The sequence below is a fragment of the Bos indicus genome, chromosome 10 (assembly GCF_029378745.1).
Source record: "Bos indicus isolate NIAB-ARS_2022 breed Sahiwal x Tharparkar chromosome 10, NIAB-ARS_B.indTharparkar_mat_pri_1.0, whole genome shotgun sequence".
Classification (NCBI taxonomy): Eukaryota; Metazoa; Chordata; class Mammalia; order Artiodactyla; family Bovidae; genus Bos; species Bos indicus.
Genome location: NC_091769.1, coordinates 15,222,844 through 15,249,010, shown reverse-complemented (window position 1 = coordinate 15,249,010; position 26,167 = coordinate 15,222,844). Strand labels below are relative to the sequence as shown.

The 26,167-nt window shown below is 48.0% G+C and overlaps 1 protein-coding gene across 1 annotated transcript in view; it reads left to right on the top strand.

Moving 5' to 3' along the window:
* Nucleotides 1-26,167, top strand: part of ITGA11 (integrin subunit alpha 11) — a 133,109-nt gene that overhangs the window by 24,003 nt on the left and 82,939 nt on the right. Inside the window, exon 2 of the mRNA XM_019968186.2 lies at nucleotides 15,222-15,333. Coding sequence (XP_019823745.1) covers nucleotides 15,222-15,333 — 112 coding nt within the window. The remainder of the gene's footprint in view (nucleotides 1-15,221; nucleotides 15,334-26,167) is intronic.

Here is a 26,167-nt window from a genome sequence, read left to right as displayed (position 1 = left end):
ATTTTAGGGTGTGAGCAGAAGGTCTCACCTGACCCCACTAACAAGAGATCTCCACTGCCCTGCCTGCCCTCTCAGAGACACAGCCAGCCTTGATGAAGTTGCTCAAAAGCAGTAAAGGATGTAGAGCCTTGGAAGCAGACAGGAAGCAGACCTCAGCACCAGCACATGGGCCCGGGGCAAGTCAGTCTCGGACCTTTAGTTTCCTCACCTGTTTAATGAGGATAAAAACCCCTAATCACTTGTTAGAATTAAATGAAATACTGTTCTAAGGCACCTGGCCCATCCTGGCACTTGGTGGGTGCTCTGAGTGTGACAGGAGATCTTCACCAGGAGATTCAGAGAAGGAATGGCACATGAGCCCTGCCCAGGTACTCCAGGCACATGTGGAGGGCTAGATCCCCCTCCACATGTGTCCCTCCAGCAGAAGACCTGGGTCCCCTCCCCAGCAGGTGACCTTCCTGAGCCTCCATTTCCCATTGGTGGAAGGAGCCCCTGATCTACCCTGTGTGTGTGTTGACTTAATATTTGTCGAGCAGCTCCTGTTTGTAACTCTAGACCCCAGGGGGATGCAGGGACAGCCTATGGCATGGTTCCATCTCTTGGACTCTCTACCACAGTGGGGAAGGCTGGGTTGAGAGGACAGGGAGGGGAGGCGCAGGCTGGGCAGGTGGGAGGTGGGTAGGTGGGCAGGGTGAGTGGGACTCGCACTGGGTCCCTTGATGGGTGCAGGATGGGGCTGAGAGCATGAACAGGTGTGCAGGGGCAGGGAACTGAGGGCAGAGCCTTGGAGGGGGAGGGGCAGCCAGAGTGCCTGCTGTGTAGACAGTGTTAAGGGCCGCCCACAGGGATCTGTTGAGGTGTGAATATGTGAGTTCTCTCCCTGTGGCCATCTCTGCACACACGTGAGGGCTTCCTCCAGACTCGGCCCTAATGGGACCCTGAACTCTCCAGCCACAGTGGTCCACCCCCTCATCGCACACAGGAGGAAGCTTTCTGACTCTGACATGTACTTTTTCACATGCTTAACATTCAGGAGACATCAAAGTACATATTGATTTGGGTTCTTCCTCCCGGGAAGGTGGACATGTGGCCACAGCCACCCACAGCAAAGCTGCTGGCAAGCTCAGAGCTGCTCGCAGCCAGAAACAGCAGTGGGTGTGGATTGGGGATGCACTGGTTCCTGGATGAGATCACTTCCCTGAGATTCCTCTAAGAAACAAGCGCTCTGCTTATTCCATCCCTCCATCCCATGAGGGATGACGCCTTTCCACAGAAGTCTCTCTCGTCCCCTCTTCCTGCCCTCCCTGTCCACTCTGGGGATAGAGCTGGTCCTTCAGACAGAAGGCACCTCCCTCCTGTAAGCTCATCCCTCTCTCCGGACTCCAATGGGGAGAAACCATTGCCTCCTGTCATTACCACCCCCCAGTCAGCCCTCTCTGACTGATCATTTGGCTACACGTGTGTGTGTACACGAACACACACCCTAGGCGTTCCTGGTGAGCTGTGTTCTGACCAGCACGGGGCCAGGGTAGCCAAGGATAGGAGATGCCATTCAGAGATAAGGGTCTCACCTGCTTCTTCAACAGAGGGAAGAAGGAAGGACTGGCTGGTGATGTTAGTGGTTGGAAAAGTATGAAGCAGAATGGACTCCATAGTGTTTCCTTTTGAGATAAAGGCAAGTGTGATAATGACCAATTAGCAGAGAGCCATGAAGCCACATCCAGAAGGCAGATATTTGTAAAGAAGTCAGATGCTGAAGAGCTGATTAGAGACGCTAGGAACCCGGAGGAGGGGTCTTTGCCAAGAGCAGAGAGGAGGTTATTTGTCACTTGGGGAGACCCAAGTGTGAGCAAGTTTGCTCTAAAGCAGGGCCTCCAAACGTTTTGGCACCAGGGACTGTTTCGTGGAAGATCATTTTTTCACAGGGGTTGAGGGGGTAGGGAGGATGGTTTTAGGATGATTCAAACATATTATGTTTATTGAGCACTGTATTTCTATTGTTATTACATCAGCCCCACCTCAAATCATCAGGCATTAGATCCCGGAGGTTAGAGACCCCTTCTTTAAAGCACCAGGGGGTGCTCTAAAGCACCAGGGCCTGGTGTTAAAACTGGCTTGGTGTCACCAGACCTGCCCCACCTGATCACGACCTCCAGCCCTAGCAGCAGAGCAGTGCCAGTTCAGGGCTGAGCCACTAGGGGGCACAAGAGGGTGTCACAGCTCACTTTCATAAGTGGTTTGAAGCTGAGGGGCACTTGTACTGGACCCAGGTACTAGCGAGGAGGGAAGGCATGCCTTCCTGTTGACCCCAGTCCTGGCAGGCAACCTGATAGAGACCCACAGGGGTGATGGCCATCTGCTTGCCCCTTGAAGTGCCCCTGTATCATCTGCTTACTCCTCCCCGCCAGAAGGGAGATGACTTTGGAAATGAATCCAGAGGAGAAGGTCACACAGACTCAGAATATCCTGTCTGTAGAGGTTTTTAGACCACCTGGTCCAGCTTCCTCGTTTTCTATAATGGAGATCGGGGCCTGGGGAGAAGTAGCTTGTTCAATGTTCAGCCAGTCAGTGGCAGAACCCAGGAGGGGACCCGGGTCTTCTGGTGCCCAGCCTACTTCCGCTCACCACAGCAGCCCTGATTCTCAGGAGTTGGGTATTATATTCCCATGCCCCCTTCTCTGAGTTCTAGAACCAGCTGTCCTAAACTCAGGAGTCCATCCTCTGGCCTTTGACCCTGACAGTGATGCTCCAGCCATGTCTCCCTTCTAAAGGATCATGGCTTCCGTGACTAGATGATCCGAGGGAGAGAAAAGTTTTGGTCCAAGGTCAAGTAACCAGGTAATCGAGGATTTAATACATACCACTGGCATCCTCGAAAAAGCAAGAGAGTTCCAGAAAAACATCTATTTCTACTTTATTGACTATGCCAAACCCTTTGACTGTGTGGATCACAATAAACTGTGGAAAATTCTTCAAGAGATGGGAATACCAGACCACCTGACCTGCCTCTTGAGAAACCTATATGAAGGTCAGGAAGCAACAGTTAGAACTGGACATGGAACAACAGACTGGTTCCAAATAGGAGAAGGAGTACATCAAGGCTGTATATTGTCACCCTGCTTATTTAACTTATATGCAGAATACATCATGAGAAATGCTGGGCTGGAGGAAGCACAAGCTGGAATAAAGATTGCTAGGAGAAATATCAATAACCTCAGATGTGCAGATGACACCACCCTTATGGCAGAAAGTGAAGAGGAACTAAAAAGCCTCTTGATGAAGGTGAAAGAGGAGAGTGAAAAAGTTGGCTTAAAACTCAACATTCAGAAAATGAAGATCATGGCATCCGGTCCCATCACTTCATGGGAAATAAATGGGGAAACAGTGGAAACAGTGTCAGACTTTGTTTTGGGGGGCTCCAAAATCATTGCAGATGTTGACTGCAGCCATGAAATTAAAGATGCTTACTCCTTGGAAGGAAAGTTATGACCAACCTAGATAGCATATTCAAAAGCAGAGACATTACTTTGCCAACAAAGGTCCATCTAGTCAAAGCTATGGTTTTTCCAGTGGTCATGTATGGATGTGAGAATTGGACTGTGAAGAAAGCTGAGAACCAAAGAATTGATGCTTTTGAACTGTGGTGTTGGAAGACTCTTGAGAGTCCCTTGGACTGCAAGGAGATCCAACCAGTCCATTCTGAAGGAGATCAGTCCTGGGATTTCTTTGGAAGGAATGATGCTAAAGCTGAAACTCCAATACTTTGGCCACCTCATGCGAAGAGTTGACTCATTGGAAAAGACTCTGATGCTGGGAGGGGTTGGGGGCAAGAGGAGAAGGGGACGACAGAGGATGAAATGGTTGGATGGCATCACTGACTCGATGGATGTGAGTCTGAGTGAACTCCAGGAGTTGGCGATGGACAGGGAGGCCTGGTGTGCTGCGATTCATGGGGTTGCAAAGAGTTGGGCACGACTGAGCGACTGAACTGAACTGAACTGGCATCCTCAAGTTTTGAAATAAGAGGAGTCTGAAGGGAACTATGTTCCCTACCCATTTGCTCTAAATTTCCTCACTGATGGACTTCCCTGGTGGTCCAATGGCTAAGACTCCATGCTCACAATGTAGGGGGACTGGGTTCAAACCCTGGTCAGGGAACTGGATCCCACATGCTGCAACAAAGACCCAGAATAACCAAAAATAAATATTTTAATAAATAAATAAATTTTCTCACTGAGGTTTTAGCAACACGGTCCAACTCCAGGGCATAGCTGGGCTTTCTTGAAAAGAGGACCACATTGCCTGGACCCATACTAAGGCCTCCGTCCCTTTGATACCTGGGTGTGCCCAGAAACCTCAGCCAGGGAAGTAGGGCCCTGGGGCCAGGTCTCCATGGTTCAAGCAAGGAGAATGAGACGTGGGCCTGGATAATGTAGAGCGTTAGATGACAGTTTTATTCAGTTCTCCCCCTTTGGCTTGGGAATGCAAAATATAATCAGTTTTGCCTGGAGAGTTCCCTTCCTAAGTGTGTTTGGCTTCAGCCAACTTTAAGATGAGCTTGCATTCCTCCACATAGCCTGGCCTCCAGTTCTGTTTGCAGAGACTCAAGACAGATGCTTGCGTGTCGACAACTGGAAGCTGGTTGTGTGTTTGCTCTAGAGAATCTCTCTGACGTGTGCCGAGGTTGGGCCTTAGGTAGAAGGTTGTAGGACCCTCTCATTTGACAGAGGGGGACACGGAGGCCCAGAAAGGCATAGTGACTCTCTGTGGCTACTAGGCAAATGTAGCAAGCAAGCTGAGATTTGAATGCAGATCACCCTGTGCCCTGGTCCAACCTTTGCAGGGCTTCACTTTGGGCTCTGGTGACATGCAGGCATGGCTATTGGCTCCCCCACGTGGCTGCAGACTCTGAAGACCATAGGTCATGTCTTACTTGACTTGGTGTCCCCGATTCCCAGCATGAAACCTGGAGCTTCGTAGCCCCAAATAGACATTTGTGGAATTGAAAGATTGTAGAGGAGGGTTATATGGAGGGAATGGTGGTGAATAAAGATGGGCATGAAAAAGAAAAGCTCATGACCTTAGGTAGATCCCCACCCCTTTTCTAGCCTGAGTTCTCTCACTGGTATCAGCAAGGGTCTTAAATACAATTAGGTGGTTCTCAAACTATGTTCCAGGATACCCTAGGGTTCAAAGAACTGTCTTAGGACTGTTCCTGCAGGTGGGAGCTACTCCTTGTCCACTGTCCCTAAGTCCAGCCTCAGCTTCCTGTGTCTGCTTCTTATGTATAGATTTTGTTCTCAAAAGGTGGGATTCACTGCCAAAAAAAAAAAAAAAAAGTTTTGAGACCTCTAGGCTATTTGATCTTTAAGATCCCTGCTTGTTCTTAAGAATAAAATCTTAATAAGTGACCCTTCCCTGATAACACGTTTGTTGCACACCATTTTTGGCCCTGTGGTAAATTGTCTGAGTTGGGGGGTGGGTTTCATGTCCCATGGCCGTGAGACAGACAGAAAACGAGGTACAGAAGGGCCCTGAGCCCTAGAATTGATGCTAGGGATCTATGTGTCTGCTGTTGCCCTGTCGGCCATTCCTGTGTCCCGATGAAGCAGGACAGCCCAGCTGCAAGGCTTGGCGCGTGACTCAGGAAGGAGACATCATGACCCACTTGCTAGGCCGCCCTGCTTCCTGACCAGCTCAGTCTAGGCCTCCCCGTGAGCTCTTGAGAAGGGAATGACTGAGTTACTACCCCAAACACCATGAGTCCCCAATAGGTAATTCATGTTCTGCCTCCTCCCTGACTGTCCACCATTTAAGAGCCAGACTGAGTCAGTTACCAGTTGCTACAATAATGCTATGTAACAAATAACACCCCCCCACCCCACCCCCACCAAATCTGAGTGACACACATCATTATTTAGTTCACTTGTCTGGGTCAGCTGGACGTCCAGCTGACCTAAGCTAAGCTCAACTGGGAGCCCAGCTGGCCTCACAGGGCTTGCTCGTACGTATGAGTGGATAGCTGACCCCAGCCGGGTGTGCTTATGGAGTTCAGCTCCAAGTGTTTCTCCTCCTTTTGCTGGGATATGTGGGCCAGCCTGAGCGAATACTTCTCACATTGATGGCCGAAGTGCAAGTGAGCAAGCAGAAACAGACAAGATGTTGGCGTCCTAAGATTTCGGGTGGAAACTGGCAAGCTTTCATTTCTGCCTCATATGGCTCAGCCCAGAGTTAAGTGGGGAGGTGTCACAGGCTTTGTTTATTGTTGTTAGGTGGAGCTGAACCTTCTACTTTAGTTCAACACATTTTACTGAGGATCTCTGTGTCCCAACCCCTGCAGTGGGAATAAAGAGATGAACAAAACCCCATCCTTATCTTCACATGGCTTGGAGTCTTGGAATGGGGAGAAGCATGGAACTCATGACACTCGGTGTTTACTTTTATTTTTTTATGTACTTATTTATTGGCTTCACTGGGTCTTCATCGCTGTGCGAGGACTCTCTCTAGTCATGGTACACGGGCTTCCCATTGCGGTGGCTTCTGTTGTTGCAGAGCACAGGCGTGTAGGCTCAGTAGTCATGGCACCCAGGCTTTAGTTGCTCTGGAGCAGGTGGGATGCTCCCAAAGCAGGGATTAAACTATGTCCCTTGCATTGGCAGGCGGACTTTTAACCACTGAATTACCAGGGAAGTCCCATTGCTCAGCATTGAGTTTGTTTGTTTTTTTAATATAAATTTATTTATTTTAATTGGAGGCTAATTACTTTACAATATCGTATTGGTTTTGCCATACATCAACATGAATCTGCCACGGGTGTACACATGTTCCGCATCCTGAACCCCCCTCCCACCTCCCTCCCCATACCATCCCTCTGGGTCATCCCAGTGCACCAGCCCTGAGCTTCTTGTATCATGCATCGAACCTGGACTGGTGATTCATTTCACATATGATATTATATGTGTTTCAGTGCCATTCTCCCAAATCATCCCACCCTCTCCCTCTCCCACAGAGTCTGTAAGACTGTTCTATACATCTGTGTCTCTTTTGCTGTCTCGCATACAGGGTTATTGTTACCATCTTTCTAAATTCCATATATATGTGTTCAGTTCAGTTCAGTTCAGTCACTCAGTCATGTCCGACTCTTTGCGACCCCATGAATCGCAGCACGCCAGGCCTCCCTGTCCATCACCAACTCCCGGAGTTCACTCAAGCTCACATCCATTGAGTCGGTGATGCCATCCAGCCATCTCATCCTCTGTCGTCCCCTTCTCCTCCTGCCCCCAACCCCTCCCAGCATCAGAGTCTTTTCCAATGAGTCAACTCTTCACATGAGGTGGCCAAAGTATTGGAGTTTCAGCTTTAGCATCATTCCTTCCAAAGAACACCCAGGACTGATCTCCTTCAGGATGGACTGGTTGGATCTCCTTGCAGTCCAAGGGACTCTCAAGAGTCTTCTCCAACACCACAATTCAAAAGCATCAATTCTTCGGCGCTCAGCTTTCTTCACAGTCCAACTCTCACATCCATACATGACCACAGGAAAAACCACAGCCTTGACAAGATGGACCTTTGTTGGCAAAGTAATGTCTCTGCTTTTGAATATGCTATCTAGGTTGGTCATAACTTTCCTTCCAAGGAGTAAGCATCTTTTAATTTCATGGCTGCAATCACCATCTGCAGTGATTTTGCGTTAGTATACTGTATTGGTGTTTTTCTTTCTGGCTTACTTCACTCTATAATAGGCTCCAGTTTCATCCACCTCATTAGAACTGATTCAAATGTATTCTTTTTAGTGGCTGAGTAATACTTCATTGTGTATATGTACCACTGCTTTCTTATCCATTCATCTGCTGATGGACATCTAGGTTGCTTCCATGTCCTGGCTATTATAAACAGTGCTGCGATGAACATTGGGATACACGTGTCTCTTTCAATTCTGGTTTCCTTGGTGTGTATGCCCAGCAGTGGGACTGCTGGGTCGTATGGCAGTTCTATTTCCAGTTTTTTAAGGAATCTCCACACTGTTCTCCATAGTGGCTGCACTAGTTTGCATTCCCACCAACAGTGTAAGAGGGTTCCCTTTTCTCCACACCCTCTCTGGCATTTATTGCTTGTAGACTTTTGGATAACAGCCATTCTGACTGGCGTGAAATGGTACCTCATTGTGGTTTTGATTTGCATTTCTCTGATAATGAGTGATGTTGAGCATCTTTTCATGTTTGTTAGCCATCTGTATGTCTTCTTTGGAGAAATGTCTGTTTAGTTCTTTGGCCCATTTTTTGATTCTGGAATTGAGCTGCAGGAGTTATTTGTATATTTTTGAGATTAATTCTTTGTCAGTTGCTTCATTTGCTATTATTTTCTCCCATTCTGAAGGCTGTCTTTTCACCTTGCTTATAGTTTCCTTTGTAGTGAAGAAGCTTTTAATTTTAATTAGGTCCCATTTGTTTATTTTTGCTTTTATTTCCAATATTCTGGGAGGTGGGTCATAGAGGATCTTGCTGTGATTTATGTCAGAGAGTGTTTTGCCTATGTTCTCCTCTAGGAGTCTTACATTTAGATCTTTAATCCATTTTGAGTTTATTTTTGTGTATGGTGTTAGAAAGTGTTCTAGTTTCATTCTTTTACAAGTGGTTGACTAGTTTTCCCAGCACCACTTGTTAAAGAAATTATCTTTTCTCCATTGTCTATTCTTGCCTCCTTTGTCAAAGATAAGGTGTCCATAAGTGTGTGGATTTATCTCTGGGCTTTCTATTTTGTTCCATTGATGTATATTTCTATCTTTGTGCCAGTACCATACTGTCTTGATGACTGTGGCTTTGTAGTAGAGCCTGAAGTCAGGCAGGTTGATTCCTCCAGTTCCATTCTTCTTTCTCGAGATTTCAGCATTGAGTTTTAACTTCAACATTTAACTATTCTCTAAACCCCTCCATGAATGGAGGTGTGGGCAGAAGGAGACTCACAGTCCAGCATCATTCCCCTGATGCCCCAGCAGTTCTCAAGGGCAGGGTCCAGATTTCTATCCACTGGAAGCTTCCAGAGGGAAGGCATATTTACTAGGTCTCCTGTGACGGCTGCAGGCCCCCAAGGGCAGGATCCCCGGAGTCAGAGGGCTCCCTTACCTGCAGCCGCCTCCTCTCCAGTGGAGGCCTTTCTCCTCCTGGTCAGAAGCCTCTCTGATGAGGGGATCACATTCTCCCCACCCCCCATCTCTTCTCTCATATCTCGCCTGTGCCTTCTACAGAGGCCTAGAGATGGGGAGGTGACTCAGGCCTTGCCAGCAGTGCTCCCAAACCTAGCACTGCCTTCTTAGATTCCTGTCTTTGAAACAATGGCCCCAAAGAAGAAGGAAAAGACAGCTGGGATGACGACGGAGCCAGAACCATCACATTTTTGGTATTTGCTGCAGCAATGCAGAGGATGAAAATCAGTCAGGCATCTAGAGCTCATTCAACTCAGGCTGGAATGTGTGATTGTGTTTTCCATAGCAGAAGGAGGTCCACGTTACCATTTCTTCTTACTTGGCCAGAGTCAGGGTCTTTTCTCCTGCCGTGCTACGCCCCCTCCATTCCCTATCTGGGATTTGCTTTTAGACCTGAAGATTCCTGGGCCCCATGTAGAACTGGGAAGGGCATTCTGATAACATTTCATCCTCCGTCACCCCCATCCCAGCTCCCAGCATCCAAGGCAAACAAAAGCTCTTGCTTACACAGGTGTGTCTGCAACCCAGAGCAGGACCCAGAGAATGAGCAGAGGCTTGGCAGATGGATGGTGCCTGAGAGATGGTCACTCCCGGGTTCCCCAGGATAGCTTCCTCCTGCTGTCAGTTCTGGTGCTTCATCCAGACTTTCAAGGCTCTTGGGACTCTGGCTGCATCCATCTAGTGCACCTGGTCCTGTGTATTCCACCTACTGTGATCAGGGATGCACTGTCAGCTCTCTAGTGGGCAGAATCAGGGTGTGGGACCCAGGATGAGTGAGTTTTTAAGAAGGGGCAGGTGGGAGGAGGACCAACCTGGATGAGACCACCGCAGTGAGGAGCTCAAGTGACCACAGTGGGGAGGAAGGCTTGATGGTGGCAGGTAGGGGGCAGGACTCATGAGGTCTCCAAGGGCATCCTTCCACTTCCTAGCTACCTGCCTTCTTTGTGCATCAGCTTCCTCACCTGTAAAGTGAGAATAATGATACACTTACTTCAAAAGGCTGCTGTGGGGCTTCCCTGGTGGTCCAGTGGGTAAGAATCTGCCTGCCAATGTAGGGGACATCGTTTCGATACCTGGTCCGGGAAGATCCCACATGCTGGTAGGCAACTAAGTCCGTGTGCCACAGCAACTGAAGCCTATGCACCCTAGATCTTGTGCTCCACAACAAAGAGAAGCCACCGCAATGAGAAGCCATCACCACAACCAGAGAAAGCCCGCATGCAGCCACGAAGACCCAGCACAGCCAAAAATAAATACATAAATGTAAAAGTTGTTGTGAGGATTAAATACATTTAGCATAGTACCTGGTGCCTAGTGAATTCTTTGTGCATGTACACTGGAATTTTTCTTATTATTATCTAAATGGTAAGGAACTGTCTGTACCAGTCAGAGAGCTAGGAAGTAAACTAAGGAGAAAAAGACCAACAGGCCCTGATTCTGGGAACAGGTTCTCAGAAGGTGAGAAATCCATCAGACAAGTCTCTCTGCATATTCCTAGGATAGGGCCAGGGTAAAAAGATAAAAAGTCATTCCTGGATGTTGCCCTGAATAGTGTATAGCTGGAGAAGAGAGCAGGGAAGATGTGGAAACTCCTGTCATTCAAGATAGAAGGCGACAGGCTGTGAGCCACCCAGAGGGATGTTGCTCTGAATGTTGTAGAGAGGGGACATCAGAGCTGAGCCTCGATGCTTGAGAAGAAGGGAAGAAAGGCCTTCAGGCAGGGTGGACAGCGTGGGCAAAGGCACTGGGGCAGCTCAGACAGCAGGGAAACGATTCAGTTCCAAGGTCTGCTGAGTACCTTCCATGGACCAAGCACTGCCACGGCTTAGTTACTGCATTCAGTCTTGTCACCCACACAGTGAGGCTGGCATTATTATTCCCATTTTATAGATGACTAAATGGAGGACCAGAAAGGAGTAGCTCCTGGCCCAGGATCAGCCACTAATGAATGAATGCTGGAGCCAGGCTTCTAACAAGCCCCCCACCCCGAACTCAAGACCAGGCTTTCTCTAGGCCTGGCTTCACCCTCAGAGAGTCTGGCAGGAGGGCAGGAGGAACCAGGCCATTCCTGACACTTTGGGCCAGAAAGGCTGTTCTCTTCTCCTTTGATAGCCCCACATTCACACTATGAACTCCTGCCTCTGGGCCACCTCGCTGATTCCTGCACATCACCTTTCAAGGCCAGGTCATATCTCCAGAGGCTTCCTGACCCCCTGGCCCACAGCTGTCTCTCCCAACCTGGCACTCAGGCGGCCACCTTGTACTTTATCTCTTTGAGGTTTCCTCAGGTGGTTCAGCAGTGTTTGAGGCCAGCCCCCACCTCGGTGCTGGGTCCAGCAATCACTACACAGACCCCATCTTGCCTTCATGGCGCCACTGTCCTGGTGGGGAGATTGGACTAATTAAATGATCGTACCTGCTCTGTATAATTACTAACCAGGTAATTCTAAAGGAGGGGTCACGGGTCACCTGTTAGTGAATTCAAGGGTGTTGAAATCATTAGACAAGATCTGATGTAATGGTGGAGTGAGGGTGGTCAGAGGAGCTCCCTGGGGAGGTGGAAGAATGGGACATGTGTGCTGAGATCTGAAGGAGAAGAGCAGATCAGATCAGAAGATCAGAACTTCTCTGAGGAGAGTTCATCAGAAAGGCTCCGGCAGAAGAAATAGCATGTGCGAAGGCCCCAAGACAGGAGGAAGCCAAATGGGAGCAGAAAGACAGCCCTAGGGCCTGGGCCACAGGCACCCGGAGGAAGACTTGACAAGAGGCCAGGGAGGCTCAGAGGGCGCTGGGGCCAGGTGGGGACTGTGGATTTTCTCCCAAGACCCTTGGGAAGCTAGTGGCAGCAGTGGGGGGTAGTCCTGGGAGAGGGTGGAGTGGCCCAGCATTGCTGCTCAGCCGAGCCTCCCTAAGCTCTAGCGTGCACTCCCCGGGGAGCACAGGAGGTCTGGACATGTGTCGGCCGGCATGCCTCAGCAGCTGGGACGGGGCCACCCCGCCTGGGAGCGGGTCAATGGCCTCCGCCTTGGCCTAGATAGTGGGTTTGAGATCCAGTGGTGCTCGCACGCCATGCTGAGGATTCAGTGCCCTCTTGAGACTGGCTAATGCTTCTTCAAAAGAAAGATAAGCTTCTGAGAAAGGGAGCAGCAGCTGATGTAATTTTGGCCACAGTCCGCAGGAGAGCAAGCCCAGGAATTGTGGCATTTTCCCCCCTCTGTCATCAATATCAAGGGCAGTGAAGTGGCCAGCTGCCCAGCCAGGCTCCCGGAGTCTCTGCAGTCAGCCTGCTGATTCCCATCAGAAACAATTTTGTTTTGTTTTGCTGGTGCTTGGGGTTCATAAGTCTCTGAGAAGAGTACATTCCCTGAGAATGAAAGCCATCCACCATCAGGGGAGCAGTCCCGAGATCTTGTCAGGAGACAAGGTCAGGGTGTCAGACTTGACATCACTTTTAGGAAATCCGTACTCTGGTTGGTTCGTTTGGTCAGAAGCAAATGCCAACTTGAGGAAGAAACCTGCACTTTGTAACTTAATGCCCTGGCCTTGAGAGTGTTTGCCCTCTCCCTGTGGCCAGATTTTGCTAATCTTGTCCCAGGGGGTTGGGGGTGTGGGTACTGGGGGAGATAGGACCCGTCCTCAACGGAGCCCCCTCAGAGTGAATGGAGGAGCACAGGGCCGCTGGCTCCTCTCCCATCTGCTGACCCCAACCAAACCCAAAGACATAGGAGGTGGGATCTGAGGGCAAGAAAGGAGACACCTTTCCCTGAAAAGAATGTTCCTGCACCCTCTCCCAGGGGTAACACAGAGCCTAGTGCCCCAAGCAATCTGATCGTGGAAGTGCTCTAACTTCCTCCCAGCCGAGCGATTCGGGGCAAATTAACCTCCCAGAGATATGATAATATCTATTTCACGGGGTTGGTGTGTGATTTAAATAAGTAATATAAAAATACTGGTTAGATACCTAGAATAGTGCCAGGAATATATTAGTGCTCAGTAAATATTTTTCCTCCTGTTCCTCGTTGAGGGGAGACAGCATCCCAGACAAATGCAGGTCCTGGTCTCTAAGCATTCCATCAGTATCTATTGACCACTGGCCATGACCTAGATCTTGATTCAAGGCACTAAGTATATGATACTGGGCAGTGTCTCTCAGCACTTAGAGGACATATGAATATTATGAAATATCAGCTGTGTGACAATCAGATAACTCTGTAACATGTTAGGGATAAGTGCTATGAAGACAAATAAAGACGGGAAATGAGAGTGACAGGGTTTCCTAGTGATGGACAAGATGACATTGAAACAGGGACCCTAATGATGTGGGGGAGTGAGCCCTGCTAGTAACTCAGGGAGGAGCATCCAGGCAGAAGGAAAGGCAGCCAGGGCAAAGACGCTGAGCAGGGACAGGTCTGACACATTCTAGTAACAGGAAAGGGAACAGTGTGGTTTACAGCAGAAGGAAGGGGGGCAAGAGTAAATGAGGGGCTGAGGGAGCCAGCTGGGGTTCCTTTGGGGAATCACAGGGCCTGGCAGGTAAGGAGTTTGGCTTTGACTGTGGGTTGGTGGGAACCCAATGGAGAGTATGCAGCTGGAGTCACGGGATCCAGCAGGTCTTGGAAGGATCCTTCCGGCCATGTTCACCCAAGATGCACTGATAGTAGAGAAGACCTTGAAGACACAATGTACACTCTTGACTTCACTGGTCCTCACCTCCCTGCCGGCCTGGGAGTGGTGGGGTGGGTCTGGATTTCCTGACTGCCAGGCACAGCTGCGTCTTGCTCAGGGTCCCCTCACTCTGCTGGGCTTGGGTACAGGAATGAGAGGACCACGGACCACCAGGGGACATTTCCAGGGGGCCCCGGGGAGCCAGATTGAAGTGTTTCCCCTGCAGTCAGGGAATGTGTATGGCCTGTGCATGTATGTGTGTGGGCATGTGTGCGTGCACATATGTGCCTCTCTGGATGTGCACACATGCGTGTGCATGCACCATTTCTGGGGCAGAGTTGGAGAGTTCCGCAGGTAACACCAGTGTCTCTCTCTGCTCTGTGACGTGCCCACATTGGCCAAGGACCAGTGATCCTTCATCCCCCTGTGCTCACCTGATCGGGCCCTCTTCCCCAGGGCTGCCTGCTGCTGACCAGGCTGATAAGTTCATTCGTGGCTGGGCTTTGTAAATAAGGCAATAATGGTCAACACATGAGAGGAATGGCAATGATATTCTGTCTGCTGTGCTCTATTAATTGTTGTTGTTGTTCAGTCACTAAGTCGTGTCCAATTGCCCCAAGGCTTTCCACTAAGCAGAATCAGTTAATTGACCAACCAGGGGCCAAGGTGAAAGGGTTTTACGGGACTTTGCCTGCTGTGCCTTGGCTGCTGCAGCTGAGCAGTGGCCCCGGCTGAAGCCAGGTGGAGCTTTGCAGGTGGATTCAGAAGGAGAGGGTCAGCCAGCAGAACTGGAGCCATGGCCACTAGGACCCCGGGCCTGGCTGGGGCAAAGGGGATGGCAAGAGAGGTGGGAAGTCAGCTCCCTGACTACTTAGCAGTTGGAGGTGAAAGAAGGGAGAAGGAGTAGAGAGAGGAGGAGGAGAGGGGAGGGAAAAGACAGGAAAAAAAAAAAAAAAAAACACGCAAGAGGAGACCAGCAGAAGTTAGAAGCAGAGTTAGAGAAAGGAGAGATGGAGGAGGACAGGCACTGTCCCTTCCTTGTGAGACCAGGGATTCTTTCGGGGAAGGACAAGGTCTTACCCTTCAGACCTGCCTGGTTTCTAAGAGGAGGCTTTAGACCTGTACCTCCCCTATCAGATTGGCTCCCCCCAGGGCAGGGGCTGGGCCTTTCCCATCAGATTGTTGGCTTCCCAAACAGGGGCTATGTTAACCAACACTGGGAGCTCCCCAAGGATAGGGGAGCTTACTCCATCCACAGCCAAGACCCTCCAAGGTAGGTGATCTGCTGGGGGTTGCCGGTCATGGCCCTGGGACCAGGATATCCGCCTACCTGACCTCTCTCCTCCCCTCTCAGGGTTCACAGCCACCTTCAACATGGACACCAAGAAGCCCCGAGTCATCCCTGGCTCCAGGGCCGCCTTCTTTGGCTACACGGTGCAGCAGCATGACATCAGCGGCAGGAAGTGGTGAGTGAGAGCTGCCACCCCTCCCCCGCCCCCCCTTCACAGCCCTGCACCTCCCCCCACCCAGGCCCCCCATGGGCTGACAGCACAGGCCCTCGCATGCAAATGCCCCCCTTCCCAGGGCCTTGACTTCCTATCCTGGCAGGTCAGGAGCTGCCTAGGATCTGCCCTGTCTTTGAAACCATGAGCATCCCCTTCATAGGCCTCCATCTTCTCATCTGAGAAATGGGAATGAACACCCTCTTTCTTCTGGTTATGGGACAGCACAGGCAGCAGGCACCAAGAACCAGTAATCACCCCCTCTCATCCCCTCTCAGGGCCCCAGGCTCTCATCAGCGGGGGCAGCGCTTCTGGTTGTGGCTATTGGGAGAGCTGTGGAAGGTGGGGTGTCTCTGCAAGGATGGATGTGTGTGCTCAAAGCTGAAACAGAGGCCGCAGTGGGGCAAAGGGAAGCGAGAGAAGGCTAAGTGTGGGGAGAGGACCTCCCTGGGGCGGGGACAGTCAGGAGGCAGGAAGGGTCAGCCTCCTATGTCTAATATAACTGTTGGATTATATTGTACATGTTATATAATTTACTCATTTCAAGCATCAGTTCAGTGATTTCTTCTGAAATTTACGAAGTTGTGTAGCCATCACTTCAAATCAGTTGTAGGACATTTTCACACACATCCCATTTATTTATTTCAATATCAAACAACAAGGTTCAACAATGTAACAACCACAATTACTTTTGTACCAACCCAATAGTATCTCATGGTGGGTTTAACTGGCATTTCTCTAATGACTAACAATGTTGAGTAACTTTTTGTGAATTTATTGGCCATTTGGGTATCCTATTTTATGATGTGTCTGATTCAGTCTTTTGCCCATTTTTAAAATTGTGTTGTGTGTGTTTTTCTTAATAATTTATAAAACTTTAAAAATATGTATATTCTATATACAAATTCTTTGTCAAAGAAAAGCATTGCGAAGAACTCCCCCCGTCTGTAGCTTGCATTTTCATTTCCTTAGAGGTGTCTTTTTATGAACAGAAGTTCTTTAATAAAGTCTAATTTATCACTCTTTTTATAGTGTGTCTTGTGTACCCCATTTAAGAAATGTTTGCTTCTCTCAAGATCATGAAGATACTTTCCTCTTTTTCCTTCCAGAAGTTTGATGTTTTTGTTTTCTCATTTAAGTCAGTGGTTCATCTCAAATAAATTTTTGTGTGAGATGGGAGATAAAAGTCAAAGGTGTTTTTTTTTTTTAAATATGGATATCCAGTTGATCTAGCACCATTTCTTAAAAGACTGTTTTCCCACTGAATTGTAGTGTCGTCTTTGTTGAAAATCAGGTGACCCCTATACGTATGGGTCTATTTCTAGCCTCTGTTTTAATCTATAAAATAGAAAGCTGCCTTGGTTACTGTAGCTTCAGAGAAAGTCTTGAAGTTAGGTAATGTGAATTCTTCACATTTGTTCCTCTTTGACAAGATTGTTTTGATTATACTAGGTCTTCTGTGTTTTCCTATGAATTTTAGAATCAGCTTGTCAATTTCCCCTCATCAAACTTGCTGACATTTTGATTGGGATTACGTTGAATTTGTAGATCAATTTGTGGAGAAATGAAGTCTTACCAATACTGAGTCTTCCAATCTATGAACATGTATATACCTTCACTTACTTAGTTTTTAAAATTTCTCCTCTTAATAGGGCTTTGAAATTTTCAGTGTAAAATTCTTGCATATCTGTTATTACTTTGGTTCCTAGGTACTTGGTATTTTATGTTAATTAAAAGGGACTGTTCTTTTTTAAAACTGGAATGCTTTTATTTCATTTTCCAATCTTTTGCTAGTACAGTAAAATATAACTGATTTTTGTGTATTTACATTATATCCAGCAATTTTACTAAACTCATTTATTTCTATCGTGTGTAGATTCTTACATATTTTTATGTATACAAGCAGATCATCTGAATTAATTGTAGTTTCATTTCTTCTTTTCTAATCGTCATAGCTTTTATTTCTGTTTCTTGCCTAATTGCAGTAGCTAGGATGTGCAGTTCTAGGTTGAATAGAAGTTGGGATACTGAACGTGCTTTTCTTATTTCCCTTCTTAAAGGGAAGACTATATTTCATAATTAAATAAGATGTTAACTATAGTTTATTCGTTTGTTTGTTGTGATATCATCAGATTAAGGAGGTTTTCTTCTATTCCTAGTTTTCTGAGGTTTATTTGTGTGTGTTATATAAATAGTTATGGAATTTTATCATTTTTTTCCTGCAAAGATTGAGATGTTATGTGGTTCTTCTTTATTCTGTTAATAATGTTAATTACATCTATAGATTGATTTTTTAAATATTAAGCCCAATTTTTATTCCTGGGATAAACTTTACTTGGACATCATGTATTCATGTGTGTGTGTGTGTTTGTGTGTGTGTGTGATTCTATTCATTGACATATTCTCAGGAACTTTGTTTCTATGTATATTATATACCTCATATATTCATGAGGTACATTGTGCAGCTAAATGCACCCAATGTATTCTTTTTAAAAAAATTTTTTTATATCCAATGTATTCTTAATTACATGTTTTATTTTGTAATTCCTGAATCCCTGTTTGATTTTTTATAGACTCTAATTCTATTAAAATAATCTTTCTCCCATTTGTCCATCTTTTACTCTATTTTTTAAAACATATTAATAACAGTTATTTTGAAAACCCTGGCTAACTCCAATATCTGGAGCATCTCTGGCTCTGTTTCTAGTGACTATTCTACGTTATGGTTACCAGTCACTTTTTCCTGATTCTTTGCCTGTTTAGTGTATATTTTTTAATTCTGTGCAGAATATTGCGACTAGTACACAGTAGAAGCTATAGATTGTTACCCTCCTTTAGATAATGCTACATTTTGCTCTGATAGGCAATTAGAACACTGGTGAAACCACCTAGAATTCACCACAGCTTCGTTTGGGCCTTGGTTAGGGCAGGTATCATCTAGTTTTGCCCTTACTCCTAGGGTGCTTCCCTGATGGTTCAGATGGTAAACAGTCTGCAGCAAAGCAGGAAACCCAGGTTCAGCTTCTGGGTCAGGAAGATCCCCTGGGGAAGGGAATGGCTACCTACTCCAGAATTTTTGCCTGGAGAATTCTATGAACAGAGGGGATTGGCAGGCTACAGTCCTTGGGGTCACAAAGAGCTGGACACAACTGAGCGATTAACACTTTCTTTCACTTACTCCTAAGGCGCAGTCTACTCCTAAGGCACGAATTTGGGGGGATCTCAGCTGAAAGCCCACAGCATTCATTAAAATTTATTTTTGACTAGGCATGAACCCCAACATCTCCCAAGTACTGGGAAGCCTCTAAAATCTCTGCCCCACTTCTCTGATAAATTTTCCAGAATCTCACACCATACATGCACAGCTTAGGGGTCATCCAAGGACCCTGATGGAAAATGTTAGCAGAGTTTGGGGGCCTTTTTCTTCTGTGATTGTCTCCTTTCTACCTGCTCACACCAAATCCTGGTCATTTTTTCAGTCCCCATTCCAATCCCTGTTTCCTCCACCCAGCGAGTCTGCTGTTCTCTGTCTGGACTCTTGTTCCCTGTGCTGCAGCAGGAAAAGTACCGTCATCGAGAAAGCTGAGTGGATGTGGGTTTAGAGCCTGTGCTTCCCTTTATTCAAGTACTGAGCTCTGTATTGACTGCTGGTTGGTACCTGAATATAATTGTTTCATATATTTTATCTAGCTTTCATAGTTGTTAATGGCTGGAATTCAAAGTCCTCTTTCACATTCTTTAATCAACTTAAATATCACTTTCCCTGAGATACCTTCTCTGACCATCCCTTCCCATCACTAGATTAGTTGTACCCATAGAAATATATATTTTCTTTTTATAACTTTTATCAGATGGATAGTAACTGTCTACTTTATTGTCTTACAGAAATCAGGGGTATGAAGTTCAAAAGAACATACTTTTAAAGATTGAATGAATGGTTTGAACCTCTCTCAGCCAGCCCAGACATAAAAGGCACATCATCTATATTCTTTTTTTAATATTTATCTTTTTGAAGTATAGTTGACTTACAATATACTGTTAATTTCTACTGTACAGGAAAGTACAACATCCATATCCTTTACATGGTATGAAGAGTTAAAGATTAATTGGAACTGGCTTTTCTAAGATGGAATTTGTTTTGACCAATATTTGTTTATTAAGCTTCTGTTAATATGTTTTACTAGACTCTGCAAAATATTGGTATGAGTAAGACTTAGTTTTACTCTTAAATAACTCACAGGCTAGTTAAAGAATTGACACTAAAATCCTTGAAAAAATTAAAAAACAGTGCAAGACAAAATACAGCCTGGTGTTAATTATGTTCATCTTTGTAAGACCACTTTCTCCATGAAGGCTTTCTGGATCCTTCTCCCAGCCTAAAATGGCCTTACCCTGCCCAAGCCCTCTCTCTCTGACGGCCCGAGTCCCTTTCTACCTTGTGTTGGAGTCATTTAGGCCCAGGGCTCCCCTCACTTATCGAATACTAGTCTCATCTCCCTGTGGCTGCGAGCAGCTAGCCAGATGTCTTGCTCACAGCAGAAATTCAGCCAGAGTTTGCAAGGAGAAATCTCTGTGGCTAAAGTCTTTGGGAGGGCTTCATAGAAGAGGAACACTGAATGAGGTCTTGGAAGTTGGGCTCAGATGAGCAGAATGGCACAACAGAATTGACACGAGGTCGCTCTTGCTGGTCTGAGTGCAGCCGGAAGCATCCTGGGAGAGAGCTGCACTGCAGCCACTGGCCCTGAGCGTGCTTTCTGCCACAACTGAACTGAGAGATACAGAGAGGCCTTGGAGACCCAGGGAGCTGCACCTCCTGCAGAACAGACAGGAGCACACAGACCCTTTCAGGAATCCCTGTTCTCACTTGCATGGGCTCCACTGCATATCCTACTCGGGTGCTTCCCCTCTCTTGCTCCCCTGACCCCCATTTTTCTCATCCTGTAGGCAGCATTCCAAGAGTTTTATCCAGATGTAAGGTCCTGTGGATGTTAATAATGGGAAAAGAGAGGTCAATGTTTGTGTCGTTTGTGGGACACTGGCTGGCAGATACGCACAGGGACGACTTCAGTGGTGCCTGTTGTTTGACGTTCATGCCAGGAGGCACCTCAAAGGAAGGACAGAAGCAGGGGTCTGAAGACCAAAGATTGGCACTTGGACGGAGACCTTGGGAGAAGCTCTCTCAGCCTCCTCCTCTCAGCAAACGCCTCTGTTTGCTCTCACACAAAGTACATATGAAAGGACCTATCTCAGGGTGCTGCTGCTGCTGCTGCTAAGTCACTTCAGTCGTGTCCGACTCTGTGCGACCCCATAGATGGCAGCCTATCAGGCTCCCCCGTCCCTGGGATTTCCCCAGGCAAGAACACCGAAGGGGGTTGCCATTGCCTTCTCCCTCAGGGTGCTAGGAAAGATCAAAAAATACCAACCAAAGAATGCATTTTGTGATCAGCAAAGTAGGAAGTGGAGGATGGGGTTGCCTGCACCCAGAAAATAGCCAGATCTAAAATCAGGCCCCTGGTAACTTGATCAAGAGACTCTCTCTGACCCAGGGGCTTCTGTCTCCCGGGTGTGGACCCAGCTTCTGGCCCTTGAGGTGGAGCTGGCAGACCTCAGTCTGTATCTCCTGAGCCTGCAGTGAGGCCAGAGAATCTGTGTTTTAAAGAACTCCCTGGGAGACTGAAGACCACCATCTCCACTGAGCACAGGGAGATGCCACTGGGAAATGACATCACCCTCCAGCCCCTGCCCAGAAATCCAGGCCCAGCACTACCAGCCCCAGAGATACACTCATTAGTTGCCTCTGACCTCAGGTACCACTGAGGTCTGGCCTCATTTATCAGGCTGTGAGCCTCCTTGAAGGTCAAGGGCACCAGACCCTGATGTAAATGTTAAGAAGACAAAGGGACAGACCTAGTGGGCCGCCACTTTACCCTCTTAACCTTCCATTTCCTGCCCCTACATTCCCATCGCAAACCCAGACTCGGCAGAACCAACTGTAAACCAGCGCCTCACACATCTTGAACCGTTTTCCACATGCCTCGGTTTCAGCAACAATAACAACACTCACAGGCACACAAAAAGAAAGAGAGAAAACAAATTCCTCTCGGGCTGAGTATTCTCTGCCCCTGCTCTTTAAGCCCTTGTGTATTTTCAGAGAAATTTAATCCACATGACTCTAATATATGTACATTGAAATAATTAAGCCAGTTGGTTTTCAAGACCATTTGATGTCCCAGAAACTCCGGTGTGGGGTTTGCAGAGGGCCTCTCTGAGCCTTTGGTCTACTGAGGTAGGAAGCCTCCTAGTGCTGAGAAGAAACAGAGCCAGGCCCCATGAATTTCCAGTTTGTCACTGAAGCTTTTACCCTGAAGAGCAAAGTCTCAGCTGTCATCGAGGCAGCGCATTTCACCTCCTCCCCTTGAGGGCATTAGGAAGCAGGAACCTGATAGCCTAGTAGGTTCTAAAAGGGGACCCCTTCTGAACTCAGTGGGCTTTAAGAACAAGAGGGCATGTGAGTTCCCTGGGCTACAGGTTCAGGGACATGAGCAGCTTGTAAGAGAAATGGGCTTGTTCCCATTTTACAGATGAGGCAACTGAGACTGCGAGAGAGATAGCACAATAAATGTGTGAGTTATATCTGAAACCTAGATCTCGTCAGGCCCAAAGCAGCACAGAGCAGCAGCAGCCCCAGCCCAGATACTGATGGGGAAGCTACAATCATCCGTAGTGGTGTCCTTTCCAACCAGCTACACTGCTGGCCCCTTAAGAGCCAAGACTGTGATGTCCCAAGACCCAGCACTGGCAGATTCACATAAAAATGCTGAGCCCAGTCAGAAAGAGAGGCTGTATGGTTGCAGAATGCCAATCCTGGATGATAAATCCCAAGAGAGGACACACGCAGAAAGGATCCCAGGAGTCCGTGGGAGGGAGAGTGAATGTCTAATTCAGCAGGACCAGGTGGGGGAGGGGATCGGGAGAGGGTTGTGGAGGAGGGTCCTTCCAGATGGGTAGGATTTCTGTGTATAGAATAGACAGGGATGAGCAGAGTGTAACAGATGGAGGGAACCACTGGAGTAAGAGGGCAGGGGTGAAAAAGAAGAGGTCATGTTTAGAGAAAGGACACTGCCCCTTGCGGCTGGAGGAGGAAGTGTGGACAGCACAGCAGTAGAGCAGAGGCTGGGAGAGCGAGGAGAGTACCACAGGGGTGCTTCGTTTTCTTCCATTTTTTAAAATTGCTTTACAACGTTGGGTTAGCCTCTGCTTTACAGCAACATGAATCAGCTATACACCTGTGTATATCCCCTCTATCTTGAGCCTCCCTCCTACCTCCCCCCCATCTCTCCCCTCTAGGTCGTCACAGAGCACAGAGTTGAGCTCCCCGTGCTGTATAGCAGCTTCCCACTAGCTATTTGACACATGGCATTCAGTATATGTCAAGGCTACTTTCTCAATTTGCCCACCCACCTCTTCCTCCCCTTCTCTTTCTGTGTCTACATGCCAGTTCTCTACGTCTGCATCTCTACTCCTGCCCCGCAGATGGGTTCATCAGTACCATTTTTCTAGGTTCCACATACGTGCATTTTGTTGTTCTTCAGTCATGTTCAACTCTTTGCGACCCCATGAAATGCAGCACGCCAGGCTTCCCTGTCCTTCACTATCTCCTGGAGTTTGCTCAGACTCATGTCCATTGAGTGGGTGATGCCATCCAACCATCTCATCCTCTGTCACCCCTTCTCCTCAACCCATCAGGCTTTCCCAGTACCAGGGTCCTTTCCAATGAGTCAGCTCTTCGAGTCAGGTGGTCAAAGTATTGGAGCTTTAGCTTCAGCATCAGCCCTTCCGATAAATATTCAGGATTGATTTCCTTTAGGATTGACTGTTAGAGGGGAGACTGAGAAGGAAGCCAGACACACTGAGTCTTGTTGAATGACACTGCAGCCTTGGATATCTCACCGTCACTCAGGTCTCCATCAGACCCTAGTTCTCAGAGGCAGAGGTGGGTTGGGAAGGACAGGGTGACTGGGAGCAGGCCCAGGAGGTGCAGGTGGACACTCAGTGAACATGGGGGTGGGGCTTGACCTTCAGGACTGCTCCCCTGGCTAGAAAAGTCTTAGAAAATATTTAGCCGCAATCCCTCATTGGGCTTCCCTGGTGGCTCAGAAAGTAAAGAATCCGCCTGCAATGCAGGAGTCCTGGGTTCAATCCCTGGGTTGGGAAGATCCCCTGGAGAAGGAAATAGCAACCCACTCCAGTATTCTTGCCTGGGAATTCCCATGGACAGAGGAGCCTGGCAGGCTACAGTCCATGGAGTCGCAAAGAGTCGGACACGACTGAGCGACTGAGCACAGCACAATCCCTTATTTTATAAGCGAGGAAACAGGCCCAGAGCTAGAAACGCCTCCACCAAGGTCACCCTTGGAACTCAGCTCTCCCAACACCCAGTCCACATTGCTTCTACCCCCTGTTGTGGTTCCAGCTGGTGTGCAAGTGAAAAGTGCCAAAGTGGCAGTGCACCCACCATCTTCATCCCCTGTCTCAAGCTCACGTGCGTGCGTGTTAAGTCACTTCAGTCGTGTCCAACTCTGTGAGACCCCATGGACTGCGGCCCACCAGGCTCCTCTGTCCATGAGATTCTCCAGGCAAGAATACTGGAGTGGGTTGCCATACCCTCCTCCCAGGGATCTTCCCAACCCTGGGATCGAAATTTCATCTCTTATGCCTCCTGCGTTGGCAGGCAGATTCTTTACCACGAGCGCCTGGAAAGCCCCAGGTAACAGCTACATAAACCAAATTCTAATACGGGTAGGGCATTAATTCTTCTACCAAGCTGTATGTACTGACCTTCCCAGATAACACGTTTGCATTTTCACTAAGATCTTTCATGTCTCAAACCGATGGAATTTGGGCTTGACTGTAAAGGAAATCCATGAGGAATAAATCCACAAAATTGGGCAATGAGGTTTGGCGGAGAATGGATACATGTATATGTATGACTGAATCCCTTTGCTGCTCACTTGCAACTACCACTGCATTGTTAATCGGCTATACCCCAATACAGAATAAAAAGTTTAAAGTTAAAAAAAAGATTGACCTGCAAGCCTAGGCCTGACGGGGATGCCCTTGTATCATTCCCTCCTCTTCAACCCCCAGATTTCCCAACGTCTCATCTGTGGCCCTTTTCCGCAGGGTTTATAGCAACATCCCAAAAGGGGCTGAGATCTTCTGCCTCCGCGGGTATGTGAATGCACATTAGAGTGTCCCCTGTTGTTTAGCACTAAGCTGTGTCCATCTCTTTTGAGACTCCATAGACTGTAGCCTGCCAGGCTCCTCTGTCCATGCGATTTCCCAAGTAAGAATACTGGAGTGAGTTGCCATTTCCTTCTCCAAGGGATCTTCCTGACGTAGGGATTGAGCCCGAGTCTCCTGAACCGGCAGGCAGATCCCTTACTACTGAGCCACCCGGGTAGCCCAAGGCGGCGCCTAACTGCAAGAAAAGTCTAGGCTTCAGAACTACACAAACCTGGGCTCATCCACTTTTCAATCTGTGGGAACTTGAGGATGTTACATCCACCTACTGGACACAGTTTCTTCATCTGTAAAATGGACACAATGCTGCATACCCCTGAGATTTCTTTGAGGAAAACAGGAGATGGTGTGTGACGTGTCTGCCATGGGCAGATGCTGGATAAGTTAGTTCCCTTTGCTAGCCTATTTCCCAAGAAAGAATATGGTGTCCAGAAGAGATTTCCAGGAAAAGGGCCCCCGAGGCTGCTCTTGGTGCAGAATGATAGATGTTATCCAAGTCGTCCCTCCTCCCTGACAAGGCCAATTGTCAGCCTGGGGCAGCCTCAGCCATTGTTGCTGTGGAAATCTCACTAAGGAACATCCTAAGCTCTTTTCCTGGCTCAGGCCCCCAGAGCGGGTTCCCAACACCACAGCGCATACATGCCCTCTGCTATTTTCTCTTGGAACAAATAAAACCAGGCACCGTGACTCATGCTGGTTAACAATAAATCACTACAGAAGCAAAGCCCAGGATACGATGAAACTACCTAACACACGAGAGAGAGGAGAAAGAGAGAGAGAAACTGTAGTCATTAGGGACATGTTGGCCAGGGGCCCAGGGCCAAGCCACCCAGCAGACCCTGGCAGTCGGGCGGCACATGGACAAGCAGCGAATGAGCCACAGAGGGCTGGACAGTTATACAGACGTTTATCCTCACGGAGCTGTGGGCTTCTTCAAGTGCTCAGAAATACAAAGCAGCATTGAGAGCGGCCAAGGAAAGCCTGTCAGCCCCAGAACGCAGTGAGCCTGTAAGATGCAGCCTGCAAGTGGTCCTGCATCTCCAGATTTTTCTCTTCTATGTTAGCTTCCTCTCTAACTCTCTCTTAAAAAAAAAAATTACCAAAACAACACAGGAAAGTTACATACTTGAAGAGTATGTCAGCAAGAGCCTAGGTCACCTCTGACACACTCACAACCTGGTCAGCCAGAGACAGAGCCAAGGCCAGTCCTCAGGGCCATGGAATGACCACAGTGCTGATCCTGGCGAGGCAGGGAGCCAACTTCTACGTGCTCTGGGGGTAAGAGGCACAATCTCAATAGTGGAAACATTGAAAGGAAAGTCTCCTGGTTTCTAACCTCTAAGAAAGAAAATAAATCTAATTTGGGCAGTTCAGGGAAGCCAGAGGGATTTGCCAGCTCAGCATCTTTTCCAGCCTCCACCCCCCCACCCCAGCCCCCACCAGCAGCCTGTGGGCTCCAGCACCTCCCTCCCTTCTCTGACGCCAGTGCTGTCCG